Source organism: Microcebus murinus, chromosome 6, assembly GCF_040939455.1.
Source record: "Microcebus murinus isolate Inina chromosome 6, M.murinus_Inina_mat1.0, whole genome shotgun sequence".
NCBI lineage: Eukaryota > Metazoa > Chordata > Mammalia > Primates > Cheirogaleidae > Microcebus > Microcebus murinus.
Window position 1 is genome coordinate 106,267,499 of NC_134109.1, and position 26,271 is coordinate 106,293,769.

Genomic DNA, 26,271 nt, shown 5'->3' on the forward strand with positions numbered 1-26,271 from the left:
GTTTTTGCCTGTTGTGCCAAACACTGGCTAGTTGTTCACCAGAAGATTTCCTCCTGAGAATATAGGTAGACCACATTTCCCACACTCCTTTGCAGTTAGGTCTGCTGTCACATGACTAAGCCGGGTTACAGAATATGAGTGGCAGTAATTTAAGTTACCTTCATGAAGCTGCTAGCTCAATCCTCCATGCTTTCTCTTTCCTCTTATTCATTCATTGGAAGAGAGAATCCAGTTGAGGACTCCGAGGCCCTAGACAATGGTGCAGCCACTAGATGGGAGGAGCCTGGGTCCCTGGCTGCCTGCATGACTGTGTGGAGCAGAGTGACCCTGCCAACCTGCGTTAGACACTGACTTGAGCAAGAAACCTTTTACTGTGTTAAGCCATTGAAATTTGGGGGTGATTTGTTACAGAATTACCCTACCCTAACTAATTGCCTATCAAATTAGGAAAGATTATGAATCATAACATTTTTGGCAAATATATTTATTTCATTCACTACATGTAAGATTTTAGGTTGATACCATTCCTTTTGAAATGATCCCTATATATGAAGGACCTTAAATAGTCATACCTTTAGTTTAGTGATTCCATTTCTAGGAATCTATTCCAAGGAACTAAGCAAAAAAACAGATAAAGAATTTTATACAAAGATGTTCATCAGCTATTCCATTGATAAGGGAACATTAATAGATATGTTTGTTATCTGGCGTTCATTAGAGTGGACTATTATGATGTGATTACAAATGATTTTGACTATTGCTAATGAGATGCTTATAATGTAAGGCAAAAAAGAATACAAAACTGCATATATGATTTTAAAGAAATATATGTAAAATACGCAGATAATATGTATAAGCATCATGAGTAGAAGAAAATAAACATGAGAATACCAAAAAGTTTAACACTGGTTAACTTGGATTATGAGACAATGAGTAATTTTGACTTTCCTTTTTACATTTTTCTGTAGTTTCCAACTTTCCTCAATAAACAAACATAATTTTATACACAGATTTCTTTCTAAAAGAATACCACATTAACTATGGCCCACTCAGCCCTAGGGCTGTTTTGTGACTGAATGTGATACTTGCTGTCTGTGCGTGTTCTTTCAGTGTTAGTGCACTCGGCACACCCTCCTTCCCGACACACGAGTGCAGATGTCCACACGTGGTCACCAGAGTGGCAAGAAGAGACCATGTGTAGGTAGCAGGACCTGGGCCTTGCATCAGAAGACAGGGAAAGCGTCCTAAAGCAAAGCTGCCTTTCGTCCCATGGTCACCTGCTTCTGGCCAAGGCGGCTGGAGAATGTGTTGGTTTTGGGATGAGATGGCTCGTCATCTTGGAGAAACGCTGGTGTCCGCGGTTCCCATGCAGAGCTCATCTGTGGCAGTCTGATCTTTTTTCCTTGGGATTATAAACTGCTCTTGGCAGAGGATGCTAGGGAGAGATTGAGTCTGAGTGGGGAGGAAAGCTGACAACTGTCCCTAGGAGTCTTTGATTCCTAGGTCGGATGGCCTGCATCCCATCACAGCTGTTTATTTGGGTGTTGGGAGCTTCGGGAGAGCGGTGGAGAGTGTCATCGGTAGTGTTAACGTCAGAAGCAACTAGCAGTTACTACAGAAGAGGGACGTTGCTGTTGAGATGTTCAGATCCTGGGCTGGGCGACAGTGCCTTGCAAACACAGCACACTCCTGCATGGACGGGAAGCCCCTCAGAGCGAGTTTGAGCAGGAGGACTTTCTGTCGTCACAGAACACCTACTGCACCCCAGTGCCGTTCTAGGCACCAGGAGTCTAACAAGGAAAGAGGTGCCATTTTGTGTGGGAGGAAAGACAAGCACAAATCATAGTGACACAGTGTGACAGTTCTTAGAACGGAGTTCTGCATGTGCGACTTACACAGAAGCAAAGGAATCGAACCAGGTTTATCAGGTGGTGTAAATCAAATGACTCAGTAAGTAAACGTCTGGGGAAGAGAAAGCATCTGACTCCAGAATTTTCCCCCTGCTTTGATCTGCAGTACGGTGTCATCTGAAATTGAGAAAGCAACTTTGTCCAGAAGCAGGAACAAATGGCTCATGTATTTTAAATATCTTGCCTGCATGCTATTTCTGCCCTTGAATGTTTCCCTTAGTTACCTGGGAAACGTTTTTTAGGGCCAAAAACAAATATAAACCACACCAATGTTAATAACCACAAGAATTATGCAATTTGTGTTGAAACCCTTAAGTAATCTGTGCTGATTACCTGATCTCTCAAGGTGAACATGGAGAAGCAAGGTGTTTTCCTTAACGGGTAACAAATCCCACTGCAATGTGCTTGCTCGAAAGCAGCCAGGGAGTTCTAATAGATCTTCGCACAGTTTTTTCCTAATTCAGACTCTGTGGGTGTTCACGTTGCCCTGGGCAAGCCAGCCGGTCTGCAGCATGGGGCTTCCCCGGGGGGTTGGAGTTCTGTGGCTGAGTTTGGATATGACAGGAATAAGAAGGACGGGCTCTGTGAGGTGGTAGGAGAAAAGATCGTGAGCCAAGGACCTGCGAGGGGAACATTCCTCTGGCTGCCCTCCTAGGAGCAGGAGGAGGCTGGAACTGTGACCAGGCTGGGGCTCCAGGGTCAGCCCCTCCCTCCCCCTCCCCGGTACCTCATGGCCTGGGGCAGGATTTCCTGGACATGTCGATTGACGACTGCCACCAGAGGGCTGGGGAGGGTCGTCCTCGGACCATGGAGGCAGCAGGCACGTGTGGCGAGTTAGTGCCCTCACTCTGCTCCCAGGGCCGCCTGCAGACACTCACTGGACGGCAAGAGCAGAGGGAGAGAAGCCACGCAGGGCCCTGCTGTCTAAGATGGAGAGTCTGTAGGAAACGTGTGCTGTTCCTTCTTCATCCGTTCATCCATTCGTCTGTTCACCCTTTTTTGCATGCCTGCCCCCTACCAGGCAGTGTGTCTGCTGACAGGGCTTTTGTAAAGGTGACTAAAACAAATCTCCTGCCTTTGAGAAGCTTTCCATCCAGTGAGGGGCAAACATGAACAGATAATGTCTAGAATCTGTTAAAAGAGAACATGATCACTTCTCTTTCAAGCTGCTGGACCCTGTCCTGCACCTCTCACTGTTGGCTGGCAAGTGTGCCCACTATATTGTTAATGATGACAGTGTAAAAGGTATTCCTCCCTCCTTCCCACCTCTAGAATAGAACACCTCTGTTGCTTCCCACCTGCTCTGGATAATCTTTTCATTTAGGCAGGGGGTACTTTGAAGAAATAAGAGCACCTGTTTTTCTGTCTCTTGCTCTTGGGCTGTCTTGCCAGCCTTATCTCGTCTCCAGCCAAAGCTCTTTCTCCAATCCTCCGTGTTTTCTCAGTGGGGGACGCGGCCACCCTTGTCCTGGGCCTGCGCCACTCGGCACAGTGTAGGGCAGCCTCCTCCCGGCCTCCCTGGTGTCCTCCTCCACCCAGGCCCCTTCTCCACCCCTGCGGTTGGCTCAGTGGGCGTTGCTGGATGCCTGGTCCTCCGCCTCTGTCATCCATACTGTGCCCTTTCTCAGTACAGGGTTTGTTCGTTCCCCAAACACACAAGCTGTCTGGCTTTTGTTTTAGTTTCAGTTTCAGTTGTTTTTTTTTTTTTTGAGACAGAGTCTCACTTGTTGCCCAGGCTAGAGTGAGTGCCATGGCATCAGCCTGGCTCACAGCAACCTCAAACTCCTGGGCTCAGCGATCCTACCGCCTCAGCCTCCCGAGTAGCTGGGACTACAGGCATGCGCCACCATGCCCAGCTAATTTTTTCTATATATATTTTTAGTTGGTCAATTAATTTATTTCTATTTTTGGTAGAGATGGGGTCTCACTCAGGCTGGTTTCGAACTCCTGACCTTGAGCAATCCACCCGCCTCGGTCTCCCAAAGTGCTAGGATTACAGGCGTGAGCCACCGCGCCCGGCCTGTTTTTTTTTTTTTTTTTAAGACTCCAGAAGAGCTTTCCTGTCCACTTCATCAGTCATCTTTCCCCAAACCCCATCCGTCACCCAGGTGTTGGTTGCCTGGACTCACTGTGAGGCGTTGGTTTTGCTGTGATGGTTGTGTAGCTTGCACCACGTCCCATTCCAGGTGCTAAGGAAGAGCGATTCCTGCCTCCTTCTTAATGGAGGGCGGAGGTGGCTTGGACAGGCCCTGGGCTGGGAGCTGACATCTGGTCCTTGTGCCCACCCACAATAGAGCGTCAGGTAGGGGCGGTAGTGGCACTGGGAACAGCGGGTCCAGGCTCTGTGAGAGGAAGGTCTGTGTAAATGGCGGCAGGCAGGAGAGCACGCTGGTGATGCTGGTGGAGACAGGACGGGCAGGATCTGGGCCCCGCATGGAGGCTCCCGTCTGGTGGGGGCCCTCGGGGCAGCTGTCACAGAGGAACAGGCAGGGTCTGAGACTTATGACTTATGCTCCATGTGACGGGTGCTGGATTTGGGGTCTGGAACTCCCTTCTTTTGAAATCTCTGGTCCTCATGCTTTGCTGGTGAGTCACTTCCTCTCCCCAGGGACTGGTGCCTTTGTGTGCCTGGGTGGTGGCTTTACTGCGGGAGCTGCAGAGGGCGAAGCATGTGGGGGGAGGGCGGGAGGGAGGTGGCACTGGCGCTGTGGTTGGCCCTTTCTGCACCCAGACTTGAGAGGCGGTACAGGTCGTTCTCTTCCGAAGCTCGGGCTGAAGTCGGGTGGGGCTCCCAGGAGTTTTGGTGAGGCCGTGAGGAGAAGGAGAAGGAGCAGGAGAGACTCCGAGGTGGGCGTGTGAGTCGTGTTCAGGGCACAGTGGCATCCTCTGGGTCAGGAGAACCATTCTCTGTCCTGGGCTCCAGTCTTCACGGCCCTCTTTCTGGCCCCACCGTCCTGAGCCTTGGTGCTCCGGCCACCTCCTCCTGGCGTGTGGGGACTGCAGCTTTGGCCTGAACCAAGTCAGGTGACTTGCTCAGCCTTCCTGTAGGACCTTTCTGGAACGGAGAGAAGGTGGGGCCTCCATCCCCCAGGGAGCGTATGTTCTACCAGAAACTAGATTGTTAGGTTTTTTGTTCACTGTCAAGAAAGGTTATAAATCAACAGGAGCAAACCTCAAAAGCGGACACGGCTCTGTAGACAGCGCGCGTGCTCAGTCTGCGCGGTGCTCTGCCGCCAAACGGGTTTTGGGGAAGCTTCACTCTTACCAGGGCCCTGCCTGCTCCAGAACCTGCATGGCTCTCTCGCCCATCTCGTCACCACTGGCCTGGGGCCACTGTGCAGGGCCTTAGATGCCCGGTGATGCCCCGGACTGCAATCACGGTTGTCCCCTCCACTGCCTCTCGCCTCCCAGAGCGGGACCCGTAAGCCTTCTCACTGTGAGCCGCAGAGAGCAGTACACACCTGACTGTGCATGGGATGCGGGCATTTTCTCTTCTCTTTTATCGTTTTTCTACTGCATTGAAAAAAATACCGGTCGTGACCCACGAAATCAGTTCAACGACAGACTCACGGGCGGTGCCCGCAGGTTGAAGGCAGAGCTGGTTTAGCGCAGTGCCACTCCTGGAGGCGGGGTGAGTGCTGACACGTGGCAGAGGGGTAGCTCTCCCAGGACTCGGTAAAAGTGACCAGTCAAATCTGACAAGAAGTTGGTGAAAAAACATATCAGAGTCTTTGCCTGTAAAAACCTTTTTTTTGATGGTACTGATTGCAAAATATTTTTACATCAGTAAAAATGTTTGAGCATACAACTCCAATATATGTTTGGCTATTTATTTATTTTTACCTATCCATATATCATGTGACCGCATTAAATATATACCCAAATTATAAATTAAGAAGGAGATAAAGATGAACGAAACTGTATTTTGAATGACATGCTAATCACGATGGCTTCATTCCCTTATCAGCAATTGTCTGAAGGCGCAGTACACAGAGGACGGATGAGGTTGGTGGTTATCAGCAGTGGTTATAAATCTGTTTTCAAACTGTTTTGATAATTTAAGATGTTTTTCTAGTGGACTGCTGTCAGATTTGCTTAGGCAGTCGCCCCATTCTGGGGAGCACTGTTCTGCCCCAAGCCTTCTTCCTTCCTCTTCTTTTCTTGATGGAAGCTCCATTAGCACCTCCTTTTGCCACCTCTGTCCATGAGGAGGGAGGGGCTTTGGCACCTCTCTTTCCCTTGTCCTCTCAACCAGGTACTTCCCATATTCCGCAGACTTGACCTCTCAGTTGAGGGCAGGCTTCCCACACCGTCCCACCACCGCCACCTTCCACCCACCGTCACATGCACCTTGACACTCCCGACCCCCCCGGGTGGCTCCCCTTCCCCACTGCACGGCCAGCTCCTACTGCCCGCTCAGGCCCCACATACGGCCGCCTCAGGGGGTCTTCCCTGCCCCCAGCCCAGGGTACCTGCTGAGGCATCTTGGACTTTCTCTCATGGCTCTTACCACAATTTTACTTTTATACTTATTTATCTTTTAGTTGCTTTAAAGAATATAGCTCTCTAGCTTCTAGGCTGCAGTTCCTGAAGGTAGGGCCCATGCCTGCTGGTGTGTGTGTGTGTGTGTGTGTGTGTGTGTGTGTGTGTGTGTGTGTCTGTGTGTGTGTGTGTGTGTGTTGTGTGTCTAGCACGCAGGTCATGCAGTCTCAATAAGTAGTTAATTCTCACAACAACCCCATGAAGTAGTTACAAACAGTATCCACCCACTTAACTGGTGAGGGAATTGAGGGACAGGTTAATTGCCAAAGTTCACTTGGTTAATAAATGGGAGTGCTGGTCACACACCCAGGCCATCACGCCACAGTGTGCACACTCTTACCCAGGATTCTAGATTGCTTAGTTTGTTTAGTCTAGATTTATAACCTGCTTGGCACAGGCCTGATTTTAAGTCCCATCTCCCTTGCTGGTGCCAGACCAGCCCTCTACAGCAAGTCCCTTCTCTTGAACTAGCTTGTTTTGTACTTAGGGTCTGAGCGACACTGTTCACCTTGTGCTGTTCTGGATAACACCACCCTCTTCCCTGGTGGTCCATCTCCCTAAATCTTACCCACCTAAGCTAGACTGTAAAAGTGGAACTTGCCTTCCCATGGCACCTCAGAGAGGACCTGAGCATGCCACCTATTAAGTAAATAATTATTGATTAGTTGATGGTTATTAGGAGGTTGGCGAAGACTGCATCTGACTTCCAAGCTGAGCGCCCTGCCGTGCTGCATACCTGCTCTGCAGCCAAGAGCCAGCGGCCACGCCCCAAGTTCAGGAGTTTCAACTGTTCCAATTTGTACTTGTTGGCGTTCTTCCTGGTGGATCTCAGTGTAAGTTCTGGCCGAGAGCCAAGAATGTAAGGGTCTTCAATACCAAGAGTAATTTCATGACTTGCTGATGGCTAATTAGGGGTGATTACAGTTAAGAGGCTTTACATTCTTAATAACCCCTAGAAAGTGCCGGTGGTAACTTAAAATCTTGATTCTTTCCCCCTGGGAATGGAATTGTCTAAGTCTCATGACAGTCTTTTCGTGAATCCTTGTAATTCATCTTCCCACTCCCCTTTTCCAGTGAGAAGGAAGTCTGAATTTCTGGGAAGAATTCAGGAAACAATGATTTTTTTTAGGAAACTCTGCCTTTATTAAAGAGGATCCCCGGCACAGCTTGGAATCCCGCTTCATTTTATTGCCTGTCCCTGCAAGGACTTGTGGCAGGAGAGGTGGCGGGCCACGCTCTGTTTTCTTCTCAAGCTGCGGGACGCTCCTGCCAGCCTCCCATCCCAGGCTTTCCGACGCTGTTTATAACTTGCCTTTACGACTCTTGGCCGGCTCGACATGGTTAGAAATCCTGTCTAGTGGGGGCTTCTGAATAAAGTGGTGTCTGTAGGCGAGGGGTTTCCCCCACGCGCGTTCACCGTGACAGCATGCTTAGTGTTGCTCGACTCCCGTGTGCACCAGTACGCAGAGCCACTGTTCGCCGAGTGCCTCTCTGTCTGCGCCAGCCACTGGCTAAGCATGCGACGTGTGTCCCCTCAAGTACTCTCTGCCATAACCTGCAGCAGCTCTTTAGGTAGTAGTTTTAAAAATGGTTGTATTGAGACATCGCTCATATACCACACATTTCCCCCATGCAGTGCACAATTCAGTGGTTTTTAGTGTATTCTCCAGGTTGTGCAACCATCACCACATTCTAATTTTAGAATACTTTTGTCATGCCAGGAAGAAACATTTGTACCCTCCCATTAAGTCCTCCCCACCCCCAACCCTTGGCAACCCCTAGTCTACATTCTATCCCTATAGATTTGCCTACTCTGGGCATTATCTGTAAATGGAATCCTATAATGCACGCTCCTTGGTGTCTGGCTTCTTTCCCTTAATGTTTGCAACATTCCTCCCTGTTGGAGCATGTATCAGTACTGCATTCTTTTTTTACTGTTAGGCAGTATTTTTACCCACACTGTACAGTTGGGGAAACCGAGATGCAAAAATGTAGAGTGACTTTCTGTGATCCAATAGTCCGTAAGAGAGGGAGCTGGATTTCCAGTGTGGGTTTGCAGAGCGCCAATTCCCCGATTAGCTCAGCGGCTGAGATGATCATTCTGATAGCTCTAATTGAACATCTCCTGCGAGTTAGGCGCTGTGCTGAATGTCCTGTAAACTTGTTACCACATGTGCATACAGCAATCAAACTTTAATTGGGGGATCCTGGTAACTCTAACTGGGCAGTGAGTGGTATTTTTGTTTTAACATCTCCCATTTGCTCACTTCTGCTTTCATTGACCCAGGAGTAAGCAAATGCCTCTAGAATCTCCCCTGAGCAAATTATGCTAAAAATAACGTTGTTCGTTTCTGTAGGAGTTGAACGCCACTCGCATCTGCAGAAACTTGGCGACATCTCTGAGGAGCCCTTGCTTCTGCCTGGACCCCCAGCATCATGGTTTCCCATTACCCAGGGTCTCTCAGGTGAGTGAAGAAACTTTTAAAAAGAAAACAAGACAATAAGAAATTTTATATTTACATTTTGCTATATAGTTTCTTAAAGTAACTGATCCTAGGGGTCTGCAGCTCACTAATAGATTTGATATATGTACACGTGTAAGCGTTTGCTATTCAGAGGGGCTCTGAGGCCGAGGAGCAGAGTGCTGTAGTGAGATGTTCAGAAAGCTTAGGGGCCAAGCCAAGGCCTGCCATTTTCAGGGAGACCTCCTCTGGCCCTCAAAAACATGTTTTTTGAACTAAAGATGGAGCCAGATCACTTACCACAGTTGTATAATAGAATTATCTGAAGAACTTTAAAAAATATTGTTCTCTGGTTGTAACCCCACAGATTTTGACTAAATCTGGCATTTTTAAAAGGTGCCTTCTCTTATCCCTTCTGAACAAAAATGCCTGTGACTTTCATCTGCATTTTAAAATTTAATCCTTATGTCAACCATGTGTGGTACGCCTAGCAAGTACTGTTATCCCTATTTTGTAGATCGGAAAACCAACGCTCAGAGGGCTTAAATCCTAATTTCTACCTTCATTTATGTGCAGCGTCAGGTTGAGGACTCCAAGCATTGGATCTATAATCTATGTTAGTGAGATTTTTTTTCCAAACAATTTTTTAAAAGCCAGCAGATCCTTTTCAAAATTCTTCACTCAAAATCCTATGTAGATATCAATATGGAAAGTAGATAATGACAATATTTTATTAATACAAATCCAATTTATAAGTTCAAATTTATAATATTTATTCATCACAAGACCAGTGAATCTGTTTTGATAAATGCCAACATTTGAAATCAGGATCAATAGATAGTAGCTTGTCCGTCTGCCTCAGCATCTGGTATATTTTTACACTTGTTTCACCTGCACAGCATTAAGAAAATCCTAATCCATACAGGCATGTACTTGCAATTGGTAACAATTCTGTGATGAAACTCATCTTGCAATTTTAGGATGCTCTTTAAATAAATTGATTAAGAACCTAGAAATCAGGGAAACAAGAACTTTTTGTTTCAAAGTTGAAACATTGAGGATATCTTGTAGTCTTTTTTTTTTTTTTGTAACTATACATTAGCCCCAAATGCCTAGGACTTACAATAAAAAGTAAAATGGTCTATAATAGGTTCTTATGATGGTGCCACATGTGATTGCCCAACCAGGGATGGAGCATTTGCCAAGCAGATGCTCTTGGGCCCATGCCTGGCATTTAATTGAGTGTAGTGCATGTGCATGAGCTTTAGTATGTAGTTGCTTGTATAATTTTACATGAGCAGACATGTGCAGGCCTGAAATCCTAAACACCCACAGAGAACTACAAACCTCTTCATCAGCAACATATTCATAAGCATGTCAGATACAGGAAAAGCTTCATTCTGAAGTCTGCGTAATATCTAGCCACTAGCAGGGCAGCCCAAGTTAATATTTGGTGGTCTTTTCAGGGTAGATATTTGGTTTCTAATGTAAATTAACATGGCATGTTAAGAGTTTAAAAGATATTTCAAGATCTGCAATATGCTCTATTAATAATTTGTGGAAGCTCTAAAATACTGCTGTAAAACCATAAGGTAGTGAGAGATGCAGTTGGACCACTGGGCCACTTAAAGACTGCAGCATAGTTGAGCACTTGGACCCAATGGGCCTTAAAGAACTAGAGATCACAGTTGATCTGTGATCAACTGGATTGTGATTTTAAAATTTGAACTAGAACGATGAACTGGATGAACTGTAACTGGTATTTACATAGGATTTTGAGTGAAGAATTTTGAAAAGGATCTGCTGGCTTTTAAAAAATTGTTGGGAAAAAAGTCTCACTAACATAGATTATAGATCCAATGCTTGGAGTCCTCAACCTGACTCTGCACACAAATGAAGGTAGAAATTAGGATTTAAGCCCTCTGAGTGTTGGTTTTCCGATCTACAAAATAGGGATAACAGTACTTGCTAGGCGTACCACACATGGTTGACATAAAGATTAAATTTTAAAATCACAGTTGATCGAACTGGATCGTTCCAGTTGATGAACTGGATCGAAAAGAACAAGTGGAGGCTGAAAGGTAGGTTCACTGTGTGGTAAGCAGGTATAGTCTTGCTGTCATCAAAAAGGCCTCTTGAAGTACTTGAGGACCCTCAAAAATGTGGCCACCCGGGCTGCACAGGAAGGGTATGTCTTGGGAGAAGTCCCTATTGCAACATTTTTTTTTCTTGATGTCTTGGAATTTTAATTGCTGCTCCTGCAAACAGTTAACCTGCCATAGTGACCTGAGCAGGGCATGGCTCAGAGGCCATCTCTCTTTGAGGAAAGCACACCATGAAGCTGTGCATTGTTTCGGGGGCATTGCCCACAGCCTCGAAGTTAGCAGGATGCGAGTAGTTGAAAGCTAGATAGATGTGACCTTGCTACTCTCGTGGAGCTCTGGAAGCCCTGATGGCCTTCCAGCATTGGGGTCCTGCTGAGGGGCTTGTTTGAAGCATCAGGACATTTCGCCAAGAATCCTGCCGTCAGGACTGGAGCAAGAAGATGTGAATTACAAATATGAAGATGGGTGATTCTTTAGGAGACCTCAGCTGGAGACTTCCATCCAGCTCCCTCTTCATGAACCAGGTTCACTTTCATTATTTTGCATCTCTGTTTCTAGGGCCATGTAAATATATTTTAAACAGTAAAAAAACAAAACTAGAGTGGCTTTTGATTAAATGGTTTTCAGAATGTTCTGAGGAAAAGAGTTATGGTTGCTTTAAGAGTGAGAAGTCTTTTACAAAACTGGTAGATGAGAAACACACACACACACACGTGCATTTAAGGGATTTTAAATATTTATCAAGGCAACGAAATACATAAAGATCAATTGGAAAAGCTGCAAGATTTCTCTACCTATAGAGAAAACAGGTTAAAAGTAGAAGTTAGCTGCCAAAAAAGTCCCTGAGAGAAAAAAACATTTAAGGGGATTCACAATTTTGTTATGCAGAGATTTTATTTAAAAATCCCTCCCTAATTTTTGCCAAGCCACAGAGAAGCAGAAAGCCAGCTTCCCCCTCATTGAAAGAGACAGAGAAGCTGTGGGTGTTAACATAATAAGAGTTTCTCTGTGCCTTGCTCAGAGTATGGTGTGATATAAAGAATCACAGTTAAACCTAGCAGCAGAAGAGGCACTAAGATTTTAACTCTTGGCGGATCTGGTTAACGGATTATCATTGAATCTTGGACAAGCTCTGGATGCCATGAAAAATTCAGGGCAGTTAAAATCCATTTGGACCAAAAGGTAAGCCAAGGCTAGATTAAGAAACGTTTGTCATCTGTTACAAATTAGGAAATGGCACTAAATGATACAGAAGTGTTTTTATTTCTTGAAGACTTGCTCCAAATTGTGCACCTTTTTGTTTATGCACAGTTAGATCTTTATTTGTTTGTTCAGTGGTTGATGGAAAGGAAACACACTTTTCTCCCTAGAAGCGTACAACGGTAAAAGGTGACGGCTTCCTCACCTGGCCAGCCAACAGAGTCCCTGGGCCGCTGCCTGGTCAGGTGCTCTTCCTTCACCTCTCTCGTGGTGCCTTGGTAGAGTGGACATATTTTATGTTTCAAAAACGTAGAAGAAAACTAAACTATTAAATGCCAAACAAGCGGTTAAATTGGCAGGAGAGAAAATTGATTTGGTGATTTTTATTTTGAACGGTAGTTTTTTAAGAAAAACAGACTTAATTCGAGCGATTACAGAGCGAGATGGTGATTTTTAGAGGGTTCTGGATCATTTTAAGGTTTTTACAGGTTGATGGCCGTAGGTCAAATGTCTGGTTTTAGTCTTCCGAAACGAAGTTTTTCTATTCCTTGATATATACTTCAGTAAAGTGTTACTACTTTAATGCCTGTCAGCCTATTCCACTTAGAAATACAACCAAAAGGGATTGAGGAAATGAGAAAGAGAAAGGTGGCTGTTCTTTTGGGGCAGTTGAAAAAGAGCCTGAATACAGAAAGGAAGAAAGAAGTGGGGTAAGAAAATGTGTTTGTATGTATGAGACAGAGAATGCCCCAGGTAGGGATATTTAAGTTATGATTGATTAGTGAAAACGTAAATTCCCCTCAGGGGTAAAGAAATATGTGATAATTGGGAAGGGTTATGGAGTCAAGTAGTGTCCTTATGCCAGTGATTAGGAAATGAGGAAGGAGGGGAAGAGGAGGAGAAAGGGAAGGGAAGGGAAGAAGAGGAGGGGTAGGGGAGGGGGAGGGGGAGGGGCGGGGGGAGGGGAGAGGGGAGGGGGAAAGGAGTAAGATGCCAAGAGGCCAGGCCTGGATCACAAGGATTAAACTTCATGGCATCAGATCAGAATTTGTGTAACTGGCATCTAAACCACTACCTCGCTGATAATAAATATCTTTTGATTATTGAATGAATCAATTAATAACTGTCTTTTATGTATGATAAAAGAAATAAGGTCAAAAACTTTATCTTTCCTGGCCAGGATGGCAAGATAGTTAATTACAAAAGTAGGTTAAAGCACGGAGATCATACAAATGATACGCACACACACCTTTAACAGTTTATTTTTAACTTAAAACACATGTACATTCACTCACCACTTTTTTGATGTGGGGGCCAAGGGCTTTTCTTTGAGCACGAAGCCCTGATTGTCCTTTGAGCACAAACCACACCCATAAGTATTATCTGAGGTTTCCATTTCTTTAAAGTGGAGTGAGAATTTAGACATTTGCAAAGCAATCTGAGTACCAGAGTGATTCTAGGTTTTTATTATTTTTGTCCCTAATCACTTGCAGTTGTCTCATCCACACCTAATTTGCCAGCAGTTTTTTTCCCTTGGCTACTTGCCTTTATTGAGACTTTCCAAAGCATTCGACGTCATTTTTGTAGAAACAATTAACAAGTAATCTTTCCTTCTGTGCCCTGTGTCCTGGGCTTGTGTACTATTTGAATATTTTATGTCATTACAAATCAAGAGCAACTGGCATAAACAGGTCTGGGTACGTGGCTGACACCACAGAAACACAACACATCTGGTGGGAGCAGAAGTGTGCAAACGCGCCAGGGAAGAACCTGCCGGAATCTTGTCTGTGAGAAGCCCGGGAGGAGCCTTCTCGATGGTAGGCATAGAGACGAGGAGGAAATAAAATAGTTTTTTGGAGGACTGCCCTGGCAAACCCCTACCTATAAAATGACAGCAAGCATTCAGACAGTATTGATTTTTCTTTATGCCTGGCACAGCCCGGTACCTGGACCCTGTCCTCATCACTCAGTACTTGACTGTGGGATTTGCTAGAACATTCTGTACCAAAAAGGGCTCAATGGAGTTAAGGTGTGATCACTGGGCTGCCAGCTACCCATTCCCTACATCCCACGTGGATTTATATGCCTCAGGTTAGCATTGACAACACCCCCTCCCCGCCAGGGATCAGAACCAATAACTCCAACTTGCACAAATCTTAGGATGGTCTTCCTTTTTCCAATAGGGAGTTCCAGGATGAATTTAGGAAATGCTTTTTTGATGAAGAATGCCGCAGTCACAGCAGCCCTTTGCATTTCTTTTGTAACTGATATTTCCTCCCTCCCTCTCTTTCTTCCTTTCTCCCTTCATTTCATTGATACTTCCTTTCTTTAATTCACTTGATATTTAGTAGCCCTGAGGATGGATCCAGACTATGCTGATTGTTCTGCTAGTTGCAAAGATGTATCAGAACCATTTCCTCAAGAAAACCCACCACTGAGTAGGGGAATTTGCCAGAGGCTGTTGTGTCTCAAAGCCCTGTGCCATAGAACACCCCACGTTACCAGCCTGGCTTAGAAAACAGAAATGAACGTAAGAGTCGAGAACCTGGAAATAAACAGGAAAGACCAATGTCCAGTTTGAATAGGTGTCCTTAAATCCATACTCTGAAATGGAGAGACTCACTTCGCACGGCAGAGTCTGTTTGGTCTTGGTCTGGCTGCAGCTTGCTTGTCTGAAGGTTTCTGTAAGGTTTTTTGGTGGTGGTGAAAAGAAAAGACAGAGAGAACGTGGGGCCAAACATCCTGGGTTTCGGCACATAATGTAAGGTTTTTCGGCGGCGGCGAAAAGAAAAGTCAGAGAGAAAGAAAGAGTGGGGCCAAACCACGTGGCTTTATTTAGTGCTCCTGGATGAGATTCTGGGGCCCCAAGAGAGGGGGGCCACAGAAGTCGCCCCCATTTGAAGGAGGCGAGGCCTTTTATACCGTTTGCGTGATATACCGACTTTTGGCGGGAGGAGCTGGGGCGACCTTTGGTGGTCATTGAGAAATAGGAGGGGCTGGTGGTATTTGCAGAATCCAGGAGCCAAAACTTTCTTATCCGGGTGTGGTAGTTTTCAGCGGGGCAGTCGTCCTTGGCAGGTCCTTGGTGGGTCTGGTCTCATGAGCCTTTACTTTTTTGATCAAGGGAAGGGAGGGGGCCGCCATCAGCCTTACAGTTTCTGAGGCCAAGGCTGAGTTACGGGGGCTGAGTTGAGAGGACACAGGCTCATCAAAAGTACAGGAAGCTACGCTTGACAGCAGGAAGGAGACAGCTAAGTGCCAACTGGCTTCAAAAAGCCCCAGGAGTCTGGGGATCTCGAGCCCAAGCCTGCTGTGCTCCAAATACCTACCACCGTGTGCTGCACAAATTGATCGATATTCATGCTGGTGACTCTGAGCCAGCTAAGGAAGGTTACTCTGTGTAAGAAAACAGGAAATAAATAAAATGCATTAAAAAAAAAACCAACGTTTGGGATATAGGCGTTAGCTTCATTTATTTTGAAATTTAGAATGTGCTCCAGTGGGGCTGGGTAAATGAGGCTTCATTGCACCCACTTATTGTCTAATGATTCTCTCAAGCAATGGCAGAAAATAAAGCAGATTGTCAAGTGACAGCCTGATACAGACTGGGGAAGAAAAACGATAAAATGGCAAATGCTTGTTGTGTGTAAATGTGTTGGGGCCCAATGAGGCCCCAAGTACAGTGGTTAAGAGCCCAGGCCCAGAGTCTGACTGCTGGTGTTTGAAATCAGGCTTTGCCACCGGCAGGCATGCGTGCACTTCAGTAAAAGACCTACTCTCTTGGTGCCTCGATTTCCATGCATGCAAATGGGCGTAATAGAAGTGATAGGATGGTTGTGAAGATTAAATGAAATACCAATTGTGCATGCTGAGAGCAGTGGTAACTATCAGGTGTCATGGGTAACCCGTCTGCCTCCCTTACTGTCTTCACTCTTAACTGCTGTCAGAGGAAGGCAGAGGGCTGAGCTGAACGTGGGGAAATGCACACTTAGCAAAGAGATTTTATCTCCAGAGTGCACTGGGTGGCATTTCACTTTAACGCTAAGATTTTGGCTCTCTTTTAGCTAAGGTGGTAAAATTTTATTAGTGATCCGATTGCTCCTGAAATATCTCTTGGGTTGTATTAACTGAAGAAGAAAAGAAGTAAAGTTTTGTTTTGTTTTTTTACTGTTTTCCTTGTTTTGTTACTTGATATGCCCAAGTGGTGTTGGGTTCGCCGAGGTCGTTGGAGGTCGTTGGAGGTATGTGGCCGTGGCGGGCGGGCTCCCGCACTGCCGTGGAGGAGGGCTGAGTGTCGTGGAGGAGGGCTGAGTGTCGGGGTGGGGAGCAGGGCTGCCCAGGGCAGATACAGAAGCCCAGAGCCCCAGTTCCATGATGTAAATCTGGTACCAAATTTCAGTGAGTATTATTTTCTACACGAGGAAATGAAATGATAGTGTTTAAAGTCTAGAACAGTGCTGGGTGGATGGCATAACTATTTTTTTTTTTTTTCTGATTAGTGTGAACAGTTAGGTTATTTTGACTGCAAGGTGAATTGGAAAGTCTTGGTAGGAATGTGGCTTCCCCCCGCCGCTTGGAAGGGAGTGTGTGATTTGTTTGCCAAAGGCCCTGGTAGCCTTCAGTCTGTCAAAACGTTGCAAACTGGGAGCAGTTTGCCAAAGCAAACTATCAAAGTGAAATAACACACGAGTTGCATACACACACATGCATGCTCTCCCGTGCCCCAAACATTAATTTCTAATTAGGTCAAGAGGAACAAGGATTTGGGATAGATTGTTGGTGTTTGGAAGAGGGGTGCGCATAGCTACAGACTCCCAATTAGATAGGTATGTGTGAGCAGGGTGAGGTGTCCTAAAACAGTCTGCTGAGCAGAAGTGGGAAACTCAGCTCTTGGCAGAGTTTCATCTGGCCCTTGGGGTTATATAGTGCTCTGCTTGCTGTTATTGTAGCCCAAAGAATAATTTCCCCTCTGGGGGAATTTATTCTATTTCATTCAGAGCAGAGCCCATTTAATAACTAAGATTTTATTCCAGAATGAATTTTGCTGGGTGTCTCTGTGGATTTTAGCTTCATTAGGGCCCAGCAAGATGAAAAGAAGCATTTGAACACCTAAATATAATTTGTGTTGCATTTTTGCAGTAAGAGGCACTAGCAAACATTTTGCTGCCGTACCTCATGCAAATCTTACGGGGGTGGTTTTTTGGGAAGGGTTGCACAGAGATTCAAAAGCACAACTGATTTTTATAAATCCCTCGTAAAATAACTTTCAAAAGCTTCCAAAGTTCCTTTGGACATTTTCGAATGTGTTTACTTGCACTGTGTTCACTTATCTTGAAATTTCAGAGGTTGCCAAGATGGGGAAGCATCATTCGTTCGTTCAGTGACCAACCTCTCTCCATAGAGCAGGCGCACTGCCAGGCGCTAGGGAATACAGTGGTGACAAAACACAGTTCCCAATCCTGGAGCTTCCATTCCAGTGGGTGCAGGGAGAAATGTAAACGAATAAAGACATGGCATGAGAGATGGTAAGTGCTGTGAAGAGGCTGGGCTGGGAGAAGGAGCACTGTTTTATGCAGGGTCGAGGAAGCCTTATGGAGACAAGAACCTTTGGGCAGAGACCTGAAGGAGGTGAGGGTACGAGTAGAGTTGAGTGCGGCTCCTCTGAGACAGAGGAAAACCTAGACTCTCCCCTCCTGGAAAATCTTTCCCTCCCTCTCCAAGTCCCCCGGAAGGCTGTGGATGCACAACCTGCAACCTCCAGTGAGTGGTTATGCAGAACTGCTCCCGACTGCATTACAAATATGCGGCTGCTGTGTGTGCCAAGAGCTTTGAGGGGCTGAGGTGTAACACATTTATGGAGCTGCTGTTTGTTTTTTAAAAGAAAACCACACGAATATGGTTTTCTTTTTAAATGAATAAACAGTGCCAGAATGTGTTACAAGTGATCCAGATTTGTAGGCACGGGTTCGTAATATGCTTTCGCACACATTAACTCATTTGAGGCAGGAGGACAGGTTACATTATTCCCATTTTACAGATGAGTAAACTGAGGCACAAGAGGGAAGTGATTTGCCCAAGGTCATACCACCAAGGAGCGTGGACTCCAGAGTCATGATGGACGTATTCTTGGCTTAGAGGTCAAGCTGGATTTACTAAGGACATAACTGGAAAATGACTGTGCTTCCCCCATCCCACCTGGGGCCCACCTCGGGAAGACATCTTGGGCAGCTTTTCATTTTGTGAGTTTAATGAACAGCCTTATTTTCAAGTACTAAAAAGTCCAAAAAAAAATGTGGTGGGGGTAGGGAGGGGAATAGTTTTATTGGTTGAATGCCTGTCCTTTCAGTAAGTGGTTTTTGGAATTAACTCAGGACGTCAATAACATCACCACCTAGACCTGTGCCGTTGGCTTCTTGCGTGCTGAGCAGCGCAGGCCCGCGTGTCTGTGCTTTGGGACACTACAGGCGGGGACGTTTCCGTCCTCGTAGGAAGTTCTATCAGATGGCCCTGGCCTAGATCCTCAGCAAGTTACAAGTCAACTCTTTTATCTTTGTCACCACTAATTTCATACTATATTTTTCTGAATATATCCATTCTTTGGAAAGATGCTGTTATAAATATACTACATTGAAAAGAAAGTCTGGTCAGATATAAACATTTTAGTCTCCCATCCAATCTAAAGCTCCTTTCCTCCCGTGAGCCGGGCCAGGTCTAGCCTCAGCCCTGTCGTGGGGAAGAGGGCGTGGCTGGTTCTCACACCCCTGGTTCCCTGCCCCACCCTCCTCTGCCTCGTGCACCTCTCCAGGGCGGAGCCAGGAGAGGGTCCCAATGGGACTGGCGCCCTTGTAATCCGGTGCTGCAGATGTCCAAAATTCGGGTTCTTCTCTCTCAGGGCACTTCGTTGGCCCTCTGGAGAACCTCCCCACACGGGGGTCTCCCCCTGCCCCATCCCCTGGCATAGGCTGTGCAAATACTGGCTGACCCCTTGTGCCCTACCCCGGCCCCCAGCTCCTGTATGCCATGGGTACATGCTGCACACCTTTTGGGGAGTCACCTCATTCTAGTGAGCAATCTTCTTTGGTGGGTCCTTTCCAGATGGCCTAACTCCAGTGTCTTTCCATGGTGATATATATATATAGTTCATGGGGAAAACACAGCATCTCCTGCCCCTCTGAGCTCTAGAAATACAGACTGCTCCCACCCTATGCCCTCCTCCACTCTGCCCTCCCAGATGCTCCAGCCAGCTTGTGGCCTTTAGATATTTTTCAGAGGAGCATCAGGCACCAGGGCGTCCAGACCGAGCTCTCTGCATGGTTGTGCCATGGCTTGGCTTGGGAGAGAGCTCCTCCTTTCCTTCCCTGGGGGGAGTGGGGAGGCACTCAGCACTCCTACATCCCTCTTCAAGGAAATCCACAGCTAGCAGACTTCTCCTGTCCTCCAGCCTCCTTGTGCATACAGGTGGGAGGTGGGTGGGGGGCTGCAGCCCAGGATGGGTGGGGGCACCCCTTTGTGCATCCTAATAGTGCAGCCCTTGGCAATGTGTGCACACGTAGTACCCTTTGTCTTCAGCTTTGAGGCCTCAGCTGCAACCCTAAGACAACAACAAAAAGGGGACATTTAACACCTGTTTACGCGGCCCTTGTTCCATACTCTTATCGCATCACACAGTCTCTAATCCATCTGTCTCTGTCCCTTCTATGTGGTCTGCTGGGTCATTTACAGACAAAAGGGGTGTTGGGGTGGAATTTTGGATTCATAGAGATGGTGGAAGCCTTATCTAACCCCACGAGTCCTAACCCCCAGTGCAGACAGGTTTCCTCATCTCCACCCCAACATGGTGGTGGTTTTTCTTGGCCTGGGCCAATATTTCACATCTTTCAGTTATGTTGGAGGCTTAGAAAAAATATTGGGAACCATTGTGTTATTTAACTTAACTGCCCTTAGTGTTAACCCCTATGAAAGTTCAAAAGGTGTAGCGGCCTCTTTATAGGGGTGCTTAACATAGTGACATTGATGATTTGAATCAAGAGCCTTGGCATGTAAGTTGATTGGCGACAATACCTGTCTCTCCTCTGACTCACCATACCGGGCATCTCCCCTCTGTCCTGTTCAGTGCTTCAGAAGGTGAGAATGTTTGCAGCTTAGAGATATTAACTTGCCCAGGATCACCCGGGTGGGAGTGCAGTCGGGACTCTAGCCTAGATGTGTTTGAGTCCTCAGCTTCATGTTCTCTCCAGCTGTCCCGGCCGGCTCCTGTTTCCACGCCTTCCCTTTATGAGATGACAAGTCTTAATCAGGGCTGGTGACAGTGGGGCTTAGCGCAGCTAATCCAGCCCATGGAGGGCATATGTGACACCAAAGGGCTGGGCGGGCGGAGGAAAGGCTTCCAAGGGAGCCTGGGCTGTAAGGCGAGAGACGTCCCTGGCGGGCACAGCAGCCCCACTTTTACCCTGACCTCCCCGCGGCACCGTGTGCACACGACCGCGTGAGCGCTCACGCTGCCAGGCGTGATGTGTTATCTTATTCAGTTCCCCCCAAACCTCCCAAGCCAGCTTCTGTTGTTATCCCCAATTTACAGCGGAAGAGCTGGAGGCGCAGGGAGGTTAAACGCTCCGGCCTAGAAACCCTGCTGGCAGCGGCAGGGCTGGGATCTGATCCGAGTCTGCCCCGCGCCACGCCCTGACACGGCGGCGCTGTGCTGCCTCCTCCTGCGAGGTGGCCCTTTGCACCTTCACTGGGTCACATCCCTGGGCCCGGGTTCTTTCCCGCCCCATGAGCTGCCTTCCACTGGGGGCTGCTGCCTGGAGTATTCTCACGGCTCTGCCTGTTGCTGTTTTCCCTTTCCAGTGTCCTGGGTTCCCTCCTGCTGCTTGGATTCCAGCTCGTCTGCCCACAGGCCTCCACTGAACACAGGAAGGTAAGCCAGAGGTTTCTGTTCCTGCCTGGGGGGCTGGGGCCACCGGTGACTGCCCTGAACTTTGTTTTATTGGAAGGTGAGTCACCAGCGTTTCTGAGAGGAAGCACCATGTACAGACTCTACCAGCCCTCCCGTCCTTTCTAATCCCTGCAACTTAAACATGACGCTGGTGCCTGCAGTCAGTCTTTGATCTGAGAGCAGTGCTGGCGTTGCGTCCTGCGTCCGTTAGAATGGGCAGTTAAGTGGGCGAGAAGACTGCGAAGGCCTGGGCGGGGCTTGAGGAGCCCCCGCAGCAATGGCGGAGCACCGGTGTGGGGCTCTCCGGGGCACGGTCGGCGTGGAGGGCAGGGATGATTAGAGAGGGAGCTGTGGCTGTGGCTGTCACTACGCAAGAGAACCCCCCACAGGGAGCATGACCTTTGGTCGAGGGACACAACCACTGCCCAGAGAGAGAGCTGGGAAATAAGAAGTTGGCCCTCTTTCCTCCCACCCCTCATCTCCTGCTGGGGACAGCCTTTGGCTGAACCCACCCAGAAGACAGAGCAAGAAGCCCCTGATGCAGTCCCCAAAGGCCAGCTCCTGGGCCACAGGGCTGGGTGGAGAAGCGTAGTGAGAGCCTTTGGAGGGGCACATGCAGTACTGAGCCCGCTTCCCTCCAGGCTCTGTGTGTTTGTGGTAAACGGACTACCCACGGTTGCCTAAACGAGCCCAGTGCTGCGCTACGACAGAGCAGGTGCTTGATGAATGTTGCCTTAGAAATAGATGCATGACAGAACTCTGAGAGAGTCCCTAAAACCCCTTTCCGCCACCTAGGAGCTCCTCGTGTCTACCTGTGGTGAGGTGCAGACTCCTGAGAGGGGGCAAGCCGTGCGTACCTAAGCATGACTCAGTTGGTCAGATCCCTTCCTGAGAGAGCATTTCACAGGGGACGTTCGGTAGAGAAGAGGGCTGAGAAAAGAGAGTATGTGCCCAGGTTTGAATGGATGTGACCGTTCTTGGGAGCAGATCTTGGTGTTCTTGTCAGATTAATTTAATTTCTTTTCTGTTCTGGCTCTGTCGTCCTGGGCCAGGTCTAAGCCTCTGTGGAACTGTATCCCCCACTAGGATGTCAGCTCCATGAAAGTGGCCTCTTGCTGGGCTCGTTCACTGCCATGCTCAGCTCCTGGAGCAGAGCCTGGCATGTTCAGGAGCTGAAGGAGAGCCTGCCAAGGCCTAAGCATCATTTCATTGGATTGATTGGGAAATTTACACCCCCCCACCCAACTGTGTTGTACCCATTCAAATTTCAAGACTCAGAAAAGACAACTGTCTATTTTAATTATTAATTGTATTATTAAAAAAATAAAAAGACAACACATTTTAAAAGTTATTTATTAATGTTTAGAATTATTAGAGTTGTTAATCCTAATAGTTGAATCAATTTACCAACGTTCTTGTAGTTACTGCTCAAATAGACTATCATGACTGAAATTATTTCATAAATAATCCATTTACTTTGCTGTTTCTCTTCATTTTTCAAGTGAACCTGAATGATATATATGTAACCTGAACAAAAGGTCCCCAAATGGGTATTACCCTTATCATTCTTAAAGTGTTTGTTCTGAGAAACGGGGAAAAAAGGTTCCTAAGTTACTTTATTATTTTAAAAAATTTATTGACACATTGTAATTGTACATGTTTATGGGATATAATTTTATGTTTTGATACACATACATGTTGTATAATGATCTAGTCAGGGTGTTCAGCATGTCAGTCACCTCACGCATTTATCATACCTGGTGGTGAGGACATTTGAATCCTCTCCGCTAGCTATTTTGTAATGTATGATACCTTATTATTAACCAGTGACACCCTGCTGTGTAGTAGAACACTTATTCTTCCTATCTAATTGTGACTTTCAACCCGTTGACCAGTCTCTTCCCATCCTCTCCCCTCCCCATTCTCTGGTCACCACTGTTCTACTCTCAGCTTCTGTGATCTCTTTTTTCTTTTTTTCAGATTGCACATGAGTGAGATGGTATGGTATTTGTCTGTCTGTCTTTCTTTTTTTTTTTTTTTTTTTTTTAATTTTTTTTTTTCTTTTTTCCCCTGTTTAAAAAGTTTGATGTCTGTCTGTCTTTCTGTGTCTGGCTTATTTCACTTAGCATGGTGTCCCCAGGTTTATCAATGTTATCCTAAATGACAGAATTTTTTTTTTTTTAATGGCTGAATCATATTTCCATTCTGTATATATACCACATTTTCTTTATCCATTCGTCTGTTTTTGGACACTTGGGTTGGTTCTGCATCTTGGCTATTTCAAGTGCAGATGTCTCTTCAACATGCTGATTCCATTGCTTTTGGATATGTACCCAGTAGTGGGATTGCTGGTTCGTATTATAGTTTCCACAGTGGCTGTACTAATTTGCAATCCCACCAACAGTATGTAAGTGTTCCCTTTTCTCCACATTCTTGTCAACACTTGCTTTCTTTTCTCTTTTTGATAATGGCCATTCTAATTGGAGTGAGGTGGTATCTCATTGTGACTTTGATTTACATTTTCTTGATGATTAGTGATGTTGAGCATTTTTTTTATATACCTATTGGCCATTTGTATGTCTCCTTTTGAGAAATTCCTATTAAAGTCTTTTGCCTATTTTAAAAATTGAGGTTTTTTTTTTTTTTTTTTTTTTTTGCTATTGAGTTTAAGTTTTTTATACATTCTGGACTAATCCCTTGTCAGATGTATAGTTTATAAATATTTTATCTGATTTTGTAGGTTGTCTGTTCATTTTATCGATTGTTTCTTTTGCAGTGTAAAAGCTTTTTAGTTTCATGTAATCCCATTTGTCTATTTTTACTTTCAGTGCCTGTGCTTTTGAAGTTTTATTTAAAAAAAATCCTTGCCCAGCACAATGTCATAAACATTTCCCCTATGTTTTCTTTTAGTAGTTTCATAATTTGGGGTTTTACATTTAACACTTTAATCCATTTTGAGTTGATTTTTGTATATGGTGAACAGTGTGGGTCTAGTCTGATTCTTCTACAGGTGGATGTCCAGTCTTCTCAGCACCATTTGTTGAAGACTGCCTTAACCCCAGTTGTGTTCTTGGCACCTTTGTTGAAAATAAGTTGGCTGTAGGTGTATGAATTTATTTCTGGTTTCTCTATTCTGTCTCGCTGATCTGTGCATCTGGATTATGCTAGTACCATGCTTCTTTGGTTAATATAGATTTGTAGTATATTTTGAATTTAGGTAGTATGATGCCTCCAGTTTTCTTCTTTTTGATCAGTATTGCCGTGGCTATTCAGGGTCTTATGTGGTTCCATATGAATTTCAGGATTGTTTTTTTTTCTACTTCTGTGAAAAGTGTCATTGGTATTTTGATAGGAATTTTATTAAATCTGTAGATTTCTTTGGGTACTATGGACATTTTAACAATGTTAATTCTTCCCCAGTATGGCTACAAAAAAAAAAGAAAAAAAAACAATGTTAATTTTTTTAATCCATTCAGCCACTCTACATCTTTTAATTGGAGAATTTAATCCATTTATATTCAAGGTTATTATTGACAGGTAAGGTCAATATGCCTGCTACTTTTGAACTCTTGTTAATTATTTTCTTCTTCTTCTTCTTCTTTTTTTTTTTTTAGATACTTAGTTTTTTTCTTCCTCTGTTATTATTTACCTCTATGGTTTTGTGGAAGCTTTGTTTCCTTTCTCTTTCTTGTTTGTGTATCTGCCATAATTTTTTTTTTGGTTGCCATGGGGCTAACATAAAAAGTCTTATAGTTATAATATACTATTTTAGGTTGCTAACACCTTAACTTTAGTTGCATAAAAATACTCTAGACTTTTTTCCCTCCCCTCCACAATTTATGTTTTGAGTGCCTTAATTTACATCTTTATCTTTTGTGTGTTTCTTAGTCACTAATTGTATCTGTTGATGTTTTTGACCTTTTTGATGTTAAACTTTCATACTAGAGAGTTGAAAGATTTACATAGCACCATTTCAGCACTGGGGTATTCTGAGTATGATTCTAGATTTAGTTAGACTGGTGAGTTTTAAGTGTTTTCATTCTAGTAATTATCATCCTTTCATTTCCAGTTGTAGCACTCCCTTAAGTATTTCTTATAAGCCCAGTCTAGAAGTGATGAATTCTCTCAGTTTTTGCTTTCCTGGGAAGGTCTTTATTTCTCCTGGGTTTCTGAAGGATACCTTTGCTGGAAATAGTATTCTTGGCTGACAGGTTTTTTTTCCAACACTTCAGGTATATCATCCCATTCTCTTCTGGCCTGCAAGGTTTCTGCTGAAAAATCTGCTGATAGTCTAATAGAGATTCCCTTATACGTGATTTGACATTTTTATCTTGCAGCTTTTAAAATTCGCTCTTTGACTTTTGACATTTGGGTTATAATGTGCCTCAGAGAAGATATTTTTGCATTGAATCTTATTACGGACCTTTCCTGGATCTAGATGTACATATCTCTTACAAGACTTGGGAAGTTTTCTGCTATTTTTTTGTTAAATAGATTTTCTGTGCCTTTCTCCATTTCTTCTCCTTCTGGACTCCTATAATGTGAATATTTGTTCACTTAATGGTGTTACATAAGTCCTGTAGGCTTTCTTTATTCTTTTTTATTCTCTTTTATTTTTTGCCTCTGACTGGGTTATTTCAAAAGACCTGCCATAAAGTTCAGAAATTATTTCTTTTGCTTGATCTAGTCTGTTATTGAAGCTCTCAATTGTATTTTTTACTTCACTGTCTTCTTTAGCTTCAAGATTTCTATTTGGTTCTTTTTTATATCTATCTTTTTGTTGAATTTCTCATTCAGATCATGAATTGTTTTCCTGATTTCATTGTATTATTTGCCTGTGTTTTCACTAACTTTCCTTAAGATCATTATTTTGAATTTCTTTCCAAGCATTTCATAAATGTCCTTTGGGGTCTGTCAATGACTAGTTGTATATTCCTTGAGGGTGTCATGTTTCCTCACTTTTTCATGTTTCTTGCATCCCTATGTTGATATCTGTGCATCTAGTGAAATAATCACTTTTTCCAATTTTATGGAGCAGCTTTCAGAGGAAGAGGCTTGTTTCCTGCAAATGGGTTCTCAGCTGTTGGTTGGGAATGGTGAACTAGCTTTGGTTCTGC

At 45.2% G+C, this 26,271-nt stretch overlaps 1 protein-coding gene across 1 annotated transcript in view; it reads left to right on the top strand.

The window, feature by feature from the left end:
- THSD4 (thrombospondin type 1 domain containing 4) overlaps positions 1–26,271 on the top strand; it is a 595,645-nt gene that overhangs the window by 15,050 nt on the left and 554,324 nt on the right. Inside the window, exons 2-3 of the mRNA XM_076004516.1 lie at positions 8,810–8,917; positions 21,067–21,136. Coding sequence (XP_075860631.1) covers positions 8,889–8,917; positions 21,067–21,136 — 99 coding nt within the window. The 5' untranslated portion in view covers positions 8,810–8,888. The remainder of the gene's footprint in view (positions 1–8,809; positions 8,918–21,066; positions 21,137–26,271) is intronic.